Here is a 10,792-nt window from a genome sequence, read left to right on the forward strand (position 1 = left end):
AGTGCTGTAGAAATTGTTCTGTACCACTCAGAGACAAAATTCCAACTTCTATAGAAACTAGAAGGTGTTTTCTATCCAATAATAACAATAATATGCATATTGTACGATCAAGAATTTAGCACGAGGCAGTTTAATTTGGAGACACAAATATGCTAATGCGGAACAGCACCCCCTATAGTTGCAAGAAGTTAAAGTTCCAGCACCTAAATACAAACAGTACCGGGACCAAAATAGTACCGACACCTTTTTCAGACTAAGTCAAGCACTGCCCATTGCAACCAGGCAGCCTAAGGTCGTCGTAATCCAATCTTTTCAAAATGTTATGTTGGAAACATGGATTAAAACTATAGGTTTTGTGTGGGTGTTTGTCGGATGAGGTTCACAGACTGGATTTATTGGTTATAAAATGCACAAATACAGATGGATCTGGTGGAAAAGCAAAAGAGTGATAAAATGTAAACTTAGATATATCCTAATAATGGGGGATGACTAGGACTGGGAAAGAAGAGCCCTAAATGGGAAGTGGACGTTTTGGAGGTGTCACGTTCTGACCTTAGTTCCTTTTTTATGTCTTTATTTTAGTTTGGTCAGGGCTTGAGTTGGGTGGGCATTCTATGTTGTTTTTCTATGTTTTGTTCTGTATTTATATTTCTATGTGTTTGGCAGTATGGTTCTCAATCAGAGGCAGTGTCAGTCGTTGTCTCTGATTGGGAGCCATATTTAGGTAGCCTGTTTTCTATTGTGTTTTGTGGGCGATTGTTTCCTGTGTTCGTACCATACGGTACTGTTTCGGTTTTCATTTATTCTCTTTTTCTTTTGTATTCATTCTCGATTAAATAATATTATGGATACGTACCACGCTGCATTTTGGTCCTCCTCTCCTTCCACCAACGAAAGCCGTTACAGGAGGAAGACGGTGGAAGTGGATGCCGGGTTGAATCGAGCAGTGCGTTAAGCAAAGTTGGTGAAGATGAATGGACAACAGTAGTGTCAAAGAATGAAACAAAAGGAAATGATCGGGGCCTCCCGGGTGGCGCAGTGGTCTAGAGCACTGCATCGCAGTGCTAGCTGCTGTCTCTGGGTTCGCGCCCAGGCTCTGTCGCAGCCGGCCGCGACCGGGAGGTCCGTGGGGCGACGCACAATTGGCCTAGCGTCATCCGGGTTAGGGAGGGTTTGGCCGGTAGGGATATCCTTGTCTCATCGCGCTCCAGCGACTCCTGTGGCGGGCCGGGCGCAGTGCGCGCTAACCGAGGGGGGCGGGTGCACGGTGTTTCCTCCGACACATTGGTGCGGCTGGCTTCCGGGTTGGAGGCGCGCTGTGTTAAGAGAAGTGCGGCTTGGTTGGGTTGTGTTCTTGGAGGACGCATGGCTTTCGACCTTCCGTTCTCCCGAGCCCGTACGGGAGTTGTAGCGATGAGACAGATAGTAATTACTAGCGATTGGATACCACGAAAATTGGGGAGAAAGGGGGATAAACAAATTTTAAAAAGAAAAGAAAAAAAGTAAATGATCTAAAGTTGGAATGGAGGATAGATATTTGTGTACGTGAAGGATGCATACATGGGAGACCCGTTTGAGGTGTCGAAGATGTGAGACCTATGCTGACACATGCACATTTGTGGCCTGCTGCAGGTCATTTTGCAGGGCTCTGGCAGTGCTCCTCCTTGCACAAAGGCGGAGGTAGCGGTCCTGCTGCTGGGTTGTTGCCCCTACGGCCTCCTCGTCTCCTGATGTACTGGCCTGTCTCCTGGTAGCGCCTCCATGCTCTGGACACTACGCTGACAGACACAGCAAACCTTATTGCCACAGCTCGCATTGATGTGCCATCCTGGATGAGCTGCACTACCTGAGCCACTTGTGTGGGTTGTAGACTCCGTCTCATGCTACCACTAGAGTGAAAGCACCGCCAGCATTCAAAGTGACCAAAACATCAGCCAGGAAGCATAGGAACTGAGAAGTGGTCTGTGGTCACCACCTGCAGAATCACTCCTTTATTGGGGGTGTCTTGCTAATTGCCTATCATTTCCACCTTTTGTCTATTCCATTTGCACAACAGCATGTGAAATTTATTGTCAATCAGTGTTGCTTCCTAAGTGGACAGTTTGATTTCACAGAAGTGTGATTGACTTGGAGTTACATTGTGTTGTTTAAGTGTTCCCTTTATTTTTTTGAGCAGTGTACATGAAGAGAATTCCTGGTGTAGTTGGTGTCCGGCGCCTTACCCGCTGGGTGAACGGAGAAAAATAAGAAAGTCTGTCGTCCTGTTTTATTTATTAATAAAGAGCATCTACCTACGAATGTGAAACCTGGTTATGTAAGATTCGCTGTAAGAGCTTTCTTCCCCAAACCATAAAAAATTACAAAGGATTTGGCCATGTTTCAAGTTTGTGCAGACGGATGGAGTATACGGAAGAACGGTGTGTAGAAGGACAACGGTGTTGCAATTGTGGTGGGGATCATGATCCCAAGTTCCTGGAGTGCCCTGTAAGGGTGAAAGAGATTGAGGTGGCAACAGTTAGAGAGGTCAATCGAATCTCCTATGCGGAGGATATTAAAAGAGTTGACAAAACAACTGACGCTAGTGAAGATATGGTAGTGGATGCACCACAGCTTGTCGTAAATGTTTGCTGCCATTCAAAAGATACCCTGTTTGTTATAAGGTGGATTTTGTGGCGTTCATCTCCACAGTTATAAACTTTATGGCTCAGGTGTCAAAGAAGTCAAAGAAACTTGTGGCTGCAGCAGAAATGTTTTTGAGACTTCAGGTGTTTACATCAGAAGACTTGAAGGGGTACTGGCGCCGGAAGACGGCCCGCCCTCCCAGGTTCCCCTGGAGCCTGTGTAGGGATCAGATCTGTTTAATTTTGAACAGAAAAGATTCTGGCCCAGTGAGACTGAGATTTTTAAAGAGAATGGATCCTTGCCTTCTGGAAGATCCATATGTGGTGTCAGGTTGGGTGGAGAAGAGGTTCGGAGACTGTTGTTGGTGAAAGTAACTCGAAGTGGACTCGTGATGATTTTTTACATTTCTACCACCCAGAGGGAACGGGTGCTTCTTCCCAAGCACCTAGGGACAAGTACTGGGACTTGTTTTGCTCCCCGGAGCAGGGCGCTGTTGAAAGGAGTGATAACTGGGGTGGCGTTAATGGGTATAAGGTAAGTTGGTTTTGCAATTTTTCTACGAAGTGTAATGAACTCACACTCCAGAATAATAGGTGGAAACACAGAGCAAGATAAGAGGGATAGATGAATAGGGAGGCCTTGACTACAGTACAGTAGGTGGCGGTGTATGCTCACACTCCAGTACAGTAGGTGGCGGTGTATGCACATCACGGTTTCGATCCGCCAATACACATTTAAATAATGTCAGTGTATGCGGCCGAGTTGATGCCCTTGATAATAGGTTTAAAATTGGTGGAGGAGATGAAACATTCAGAGTGATGATCTGCTCTGATTCGGCTGCAGTGTTGAGTAGTGTGAAGACGGGCAGGTCAGATAGGGGAGACTTGTTTTTGGAGATGATGGTGCTGTTAATGGGAGTGGTGGTAAGATTTTTCTGGGTTCCCACCCATGTGCGTGTGGAGGGTAATGAGAAGGATGATGTGTTGGCTAAGAGTGCTGTTAGGCGAGAGGGTATATATTGAGGTCCCTCTGGGCCGCTTCAAGTCCTTGATCCGAGCAAAAGGGTTAGATTTTTGGCAAAGGAAGTGGGATGCTAGTAGTAAAGGGAGCCAATTTTCTCACATGCAATGATCAGTAAAGGAAGAGGTGGGGAGTATGGGATGTAGGTGAGAGGAAGTTGTGTGGAGTAGACTATGGTTTGGGCATACAGGTTTGAATGCCACATTGTGATAGGGAGACATGAAACAGGTCAGTGTGATGACTGTTTAGTGGAGGAAACGGTGGAGCATGTGTTGATATTTTGGGAATTATATAGCGTAGATAAGGAGAGATTGTGTGAAAGGGTTAGAGAGGCTGGACAGGTTTGGGGTTTGGGTGGTGTAGTGGGGGGAGGGAAGTGGTGTTTTAAGGCTCTATTTCACTTTCTTAGAGGAACAGGACTAAGGACATAATTGTATGTAGTTAGGCTGTGCCTGGCCTCACACTCCAGTACTGTAGGTGGCGGTGTATTCACCTTAAGTCAGATGCGCGCCACCAACCCAATCCCAAAGAAGAAGAATCTTAAATCAATTAAAGGTAACCTGTAGTGGACTTGTGATATTTGTTTGTGTTACTTATGACCAGAGGGAGAAGGCGCTTTGTGTCATGCAACGTGGGTCAAGATCTGTTTCTTTCTTTGCTCTTAGCTCTCTGTGGTAGCGGTAAGTGTGGAGGTGTAGCAATTGAAGTTGAACATTCCTAGTGTTTGTGATGCCTGCCGTTTGGTGTGACGCAGACCCAGTGGGGAGCATGGTGAAACAGAAGAGTCATTGTCAGTCTCTACCAGACAAAGTCATGTTAGGATATATCAGTTACCTGTTTAGAGCTTTTGTGCAGAATCCACTGCTCTGTTTCAGGTGCAACGTTTATGTTCATGTTGCAGTAGTGTGTAAGAGGGAAATTCCAAGATGTGTGAAGTGTGCCGGAGGGCATATGACAGAGGATTGTGAAGTTTCGGTGGATAAAGTTGTTTGTCAATTGTGAGGTTGCTCATGTTGCTGGGGATCGGAAGTCTATGGGGCTAGAGAGGCAGGTTGAGGTGGCCAGGGTAAGAGTAGTGCAGAAGGTGTCATATGCTGAGGCAGTGAAGAAAGTGGAGGAGGATGGGTCAATGGTGAGGATCCCAGTGAGTGTTAGATTTGTGCCAGTACAGAAGGATAGGCCAATCAGTGAGGTATGCTTCAGTAAGGTTGGCTTCTTAGCGTTCATAGTAATGGATATCAACTATATTGCAGAAATGGGAAGTAAATCACAGAAAATATATGCTGTGGTGACAACTGCAGAGAAGTATTTAGGTATACAAGATTTAAATTCAGAAGAGTTACAGGGTGTGTTGAGCGGTGGTGTCCCATCTTCTCAGGCTGTTGGCCTAGGGTAGGATCAGAGAGGGTTAAAGTCGTGGAATAAGGTGATGGGTTTTAATGAGTATAGGGTTAGTTGATAGGGTTATAATAAATACATGTTTATTTTTTTCTGATTCCCATTTAGTTTTTTAAGTGTAATGGATCTATAGTTCAGTTGGGGGCGGTAATGCAACATATTGGATGCCAACCGCCATTAAACCTCACCGAAGAAGTGGGGGGGGTGTCTGCTGAGAAGTGTCTGCTGAGAAGCTAGCTGTGCTGAGCGTAAGAGGATGTTAGCTGGCTAGGTAGGAACCTTTTAAGTTAGCATTATGACCGGCGGGAAGCTTAAGTTACAAACAAAAGTTAACGACCGTAAGCGTTGTAAACGTGTGCCTATTATGGAAGTGTTTGTACAGTAAACAAGCAAGGTATAGTAGCTAGTTAATGTTATTCATTAGGATATGTTCCTTAACGCTAGAGAAACTAGCTTAGTTAGTTAACGAAATGAGTTTAGGCCTAAAAGTCGACCCCGTAGTTTCTTGCTTAGCAACACAGACGTAGCCGCTGCACCTGCAAGGAGAGGGGGACATCATGTCCTGGCCCGTGTGATGTGTGGCCATTTAAACAACTAGTTAAGTTATGTATCCCTTAAATATGTATTATAGTCAGCAATAAAATGTAAATAAATTATTTCGCTTACTTGTTTCGCCTTTAGGCACATTGTATGAAATGCCTAACGTTTRGCTAGCTTTATTTAGTAGGAGGTTAGCTAGCTAGTCAGAGAGGTGTAGCAAGCTGTCCTGCCTACTTGCTGTGGGTGCGTTTCTAAATTCGCTCTGTCTATCTACTCCGACTTCAGAGCACTCGTCTGAGTATACAAGAGCGCAGAATAACGTTATGAAGTTACGAACGCTCAACACCCGTTCAATATGGCCGGAATCAGTAAACGTCGGCAAAAAAACGTGATTAACTTGTTGCCAGCACCCCATTTAGTCACCAAAGCTCTGAATAACATGAAAACAGCCTAACCTGCTCTGCTAGGGTGAGTAATGGTCAGAGTGAGGTGTTCTCTCATTTGTGTCTGGAAGTAGCTAGCCAACGTTAGCCAGTTCGTTGGCTAGCGTTGGGTGATTGACTGCGGTTGTGAGGTCAAAACGCTCGGATCAACCCTACTCTTCTTTGGCCGGAGCGTCCAGTGTGCGCTCTGAACACTACAAGAGTGAAACGCTCTGAATTTAGGAACGGACAATCTGACAACGCTCTGAATTTACAAACGCCCAGAGCACACTCTGTCACTCCAGATTTAATTTACAAACACACCCTGTTGCTTGAGATGCAGAAAATGATTCATGTACACTGCCAAATGTCCATTTAACATAAGGCAAAGCCTACTACTATTCCATCATAGTTAAATCATGTTAGCAACAATGTAGCTGGACTTTCAGAATGATTGCGGGCTTGGTTATGTCTTTAGAAAGGTTTATTCAGTTAGGCCTATTTTATTAGTGTGTTCAGACTCTGAGACCATACCGTGGTAGAAATCGTTATGGTACCAGCCATTAGTCTAGTGTACATATAAATCAGTAATCAACCACTGCCCATGCATATATATATATATATATATGAGTGACCTGGGACCAGGCATTAATGCATATAAACTAAAAAGTCAACAAATATGAGTGTAAATAAAATAGTTTCCTGATATAATCTACATTATGCAGGGCATGCATGCATGCATTGTATAGCGTTGTGGATGTCATCAAATCACATCGGTTGTTTCTTTTTTGCTGCAGGGCGTCTGGAGGAGAGGATGAGTTGGGGCCGGGGAGCGAGGAGGAAACCTGGCAGGCAGCAGCCCACTGACGTGCAAGCCTTTGACCCGGAAGTAGTTGCAGAGGTCAGAAAACTCTTCAATAAAGTCAGGACATACGTCAAACCGGCCAATGGGGAGTGGTGTATCCCTGACCCCAGTGAAGCACTGAGACACCCGGCCCAGGACCACGTCCTCCTGCAGACCCTGAAGACGTCACTAAATGAGGTGAAGAACCAACTTAGCGATAAGGATCTGGAAGTCTGGCACCAACATACCAATTCCACCAACCATGCCGGGAGGTCATTGGTACTGTGTGAGCCGCCGCCAATGCCGAGATCTGCACTCAGGCCTGGTGCAAGTTCTATGAGATCCTAGGCACCTTCTGCCAGAGGAGGCGTTGCGGAGCGGGGAGCTGAACACTGTTCACCTGTGTGAGGCTCCAGGGGCCTTCATCGCCGCTCTGAACCACTATCTCAAAACCAGCAAGCACACGTGCTCCTGTGACTGGAGTTGGGCAGCGAACACACTCAACCCCTATCACGAGGCCAACGGAGGGGGCACCACCATCACAGACGACCGCCTCATCGCCAACACTCTGCCCTGGTGGTTCTTTGGCTCGGACAACACAGGAGACATCATGAGCCAGAGGCACCTGCTGGATCTGCAGAGCTTTGTGAATAACATGCGCAGTATTGATGTGGTGACGGCGGACGGGAGCTTTGACTGTCAGGGGAACCCTGATGAGCAGGAGGCCCTGGTGTCATCGCTGCACTACTGCGAGGTTGCGGCCGCACTCTTCCTTCTGGGCCCAKGCGGCTCGTTTGTACTGAAGATGTTCACTCTGTACGAGCACTCCTCTGTCTGCCTGCTCTACCTGTTAAACTGCTGCTTCCGCTCCGTCAGCGTCTTCAAACCGGCAACCAGCAAAGCAGGGAACTCTGAGGTGTACGTCGTCTGTCTTCACTACGATGGTAGGCAGGCTGTGAGGCCCCTGCTGTCCAAGCTGATCCGTCACTTCGGGCCGGACCTGGCTGCCCGTGAAGCCCTATTCCCCAGCCAGCTCCTCCCACAGTCGTTCTTGGCGCAACATGAGCAGGCGTGCTCCTACTTCCATGACCTACAGACAGGAACGATTTGGGAAAACCTGAGAATGTTTGAGGGCCTGAATCGGAAGCAGAGGCAACGGCTGGAAAACATCAGGGACTGCACTGCTCAGGAGTACCTGCAGCGCTTCCAGGTAAGAGTGGCAAATGTGCAAAATTAATTCAAGTCGATAGCGAAGCCTATAGCTCGATAAAAGTTTGCTGATGCCCTTTGACCATTAGTTAGACATTATGAACTGCTAGGACAATAATTATCTACAATTTAAGAATACTTTTTGATGAGGATAATATGAGATATTCAGTGACCGATGGCCACCTCCTGAATTTATTTTAGGTGGATCTGTCATTTAGTATCAGTGACTTGTTTAATACAAAGTTCTGCATAAAAATGTTCAAGCCAGGCTTGAGCTGTTTGTCCTATTCCTGTGTGTAGGTGAGTTCTCTGCCGCGGGCCCGCTGGTTGTCTCATAACACAGTGGCCCCAGCGTGTTGCAGCGTAACGGGTCGGAGGCCCCTGGGCCGGGAGAATCAGATGGGCTCCTTTAACCAGCGGAGGGAGCTGCAGGCCTTGGGCTGGAAGGAGCGTGTTGGGAAGGGCCGCTACGCTGCCTTGGTGGAACGGCACGGCCACGGCCCCGACGGCACAGGGGCAGGCTGTGTGCTGGCAGGGCCGCTGGCAGAATGCCATATGGACACCTGGTTTGTGATAGTGGGGGCGGCCCTCACTGTAGTCAGGAACTCGCCATTCTGTGATGGGGGTCTGTTGAACCACCTCAATGAAGCTTTGGAGCAGGCTGCCCTAGGCTCAGGCATGGACAGGTCAGCTGCTTGGACTCTGGTCCCTCCCTGTAGCTCCTGCCCAATGGTTGGTACCACGTCCATCCTCTCAGAGGTGGCAGCCCTATGTGACATCACTCCCTGCAATGGCAAGGGAAACAGAAAGTGCCTAGTCTTTGGCAGAGCATCGTGTTGGGGGGATTGTGAGGAGCAGGCTGGGGGGTTGGTGCTGGAGTTCTGTTCGGAGCCCTCGTTACCACCTACGGCCCACACCACTCTGCATGACGGGAAGCCGCAGTATCAGAGAGACCTGCTGGACTGTGTCCTGCTCTCCCTGCGCCGCATGGGACCCGGCGACGCCCTCCTCCTGCCCATCCTCTCCGCCTTTACCCGCGTAACCGCTGCAACCGTCCTTTGCCTCCACCTGTCCTTCCGCTCTGTCACCTTCAGGTGTCCTTTTCCTCCAGGTGCTGCAGGGGCGGTGTTGGTATGTGTGGGGTTCTGTCCAGAGGCTGCTGCTCGACTCCTTCCCCACCTTGGTGACCTGCAGGAGCGTATGGGCTGCCTGGCCAGTGGGGAGGAGGACACTGACATTCTGCCTCCTGGAGGCCAGAGACAGGTACTGCAGTTTGTTCCCATGGAGGAGCTGCTCAAAGGAGAGCTGACAGAGTTCCTGTGGACCATGAACTCAGCCATCGCCCGTCAACTGCTGCACCTGCTCATGCAGGCTTAGCTGGGGTCAACAGAGGGGTTCTGAGTGTCTCAGGTGGATTGTACCATAGCCTGGCCCGAAAACAAGCACTGACTAGCTAATTTTCTAGCCCCTACCCCATCAGTGTTGACAGATGTAAAGGAATTGGATGGGTGGAAGCGATATGGTGGAAGCTCCCCCTTAACTTAATCCCATCAGGTCCCTTCAGATCTGTATCACAGAATTGGGATGGGGTTGTTTTTGGACCTTGCAACTTTCAATATTTAGTAAGGGCACATTTGGTCCCTGTTTTGATAAAAATGAGGCAAGCAATGCGGTGAAGTAAATGTATTTGATATCATTTGATTGATGCTGTGATGATCAGACATTGAAGACCTAACTGAATTCTTTCAATCTTTTTTTTATGATTGTAAATATCAACAGTTAATCTGTTTGAATTAGGACAACATTTGGTTACATTTCCCTGGGTCTCTGATCTAATGTATTTTTAGGACAGCACAATAACTCATGTACTGCTAATTCAAGTTATTTAAAGTAAAAAATACTTTTCATATTAGTTTCACTATTAAAAGAAAAATATTATCATGCAGTTTGTTAGGAGTTAAAAAGCCTTTTTTGTGTCATTTTCCTGACACTGTCTAACCAGAAGTGACTAAATACAGTAGATTGTGTGACTGTATTTTTACCTGGTGACTGCTGTGAAGGCTAGCAGTGCATGCACTGTTTCACTCTGCAGGGGTTTGAAGAAAATGTAGTCTTGCCTCTACGGCATCTATACTTAGACCCCATTTACACCTGGTGTTAAACTGCAAATGAATACCTGATTATGTAGGATCTGATAATGTCCACGGCACAGCTGGCCTTGAAATGTCTCATATCAGTCTAACCTGCATTATGTTTTCTTTGGAATGATGCATCCAGTAGAACAGGTAGCCTATGTGGTCAGATACTTTATTGAAGAAAATGGTTGAACTGAAATGTTGTATTTTGGGAACGTGCTGTGCAAGCCAATGTGTCCACGAAATGTGTTTTTATATATACTTTTGTATTGGTTTTGTTTGCCTTTGAAAACTTTTTTATATTTGTGCTGTTGAATATTAGATTTTTTTTTTTGGTGCAGGTTGTATTCCTTTAATAAAAAAACTATTGACTTCACTGAATTCTTACCTCGTTTTGACTTACTTTAGTCTTTAGTGAACAGAAACAGAGGAGAGTTTATTTATTTTCAAGATATTCACAACAAAGAGTCTGGAACACAGCCATTTGTGAAAACCAAGAAAAGTCTTCATTAGCAGAAGCTGTCAGGACAATCCTGGTGTCTACTTCAGCAAGAGCCTCCACTTCGGGAAGAGGGTTAAAGGTTTACCAAAGCGAGTGAGAA

At 46.7% G+C, this 10,792-nt stretch overlaps 1 protein-coding gene across 1 annotated transcript; it reads left to right on the forward strand.

The window, feature by feature from the left end:
- Positions 1-4,240: 4,240 nt before the first annotated feature.
- On the forward strand, positions 4,241-10,566 carry LOC111969410 (cap-specific mRNA (nucleoside-2'-O-)-methyltransferase 2-like). The gene is given in 5 exon segments (XM_023995548.2): positions 4,241-4,322; positions 6,800-7,114; positions 7,117-7,200; positions 7,203-8,056; positions 8,356-10,566. Coding segments are annotated over 4 exon segments (2,313 nt in total). The 5' UTR covers positions 4,241-4,322; positions 6,800-6,816; the 3' UTR covers positions 9,433-10,566.
- The last annotated feature ends 226 nt before the right edge of the window (positions 10,567-10,792 follow it).

This window comes from Salvelinus sp. IW2-2015, linkage group LG10, assembly GCF_002910315.2.
Source record: "Salvelinus sp. IW2-2015 linkage group LG10, ASM291031v2, whole genome shotgun sequence".
NCBI classification, from domain to species: domain Eukaryota; kingdom Metazoa; phylum Chordata; class Actinopteri; order Salmoniformes; family Salmonidae; genus Salvelinus; species Salvelinus sp. IW2-2015.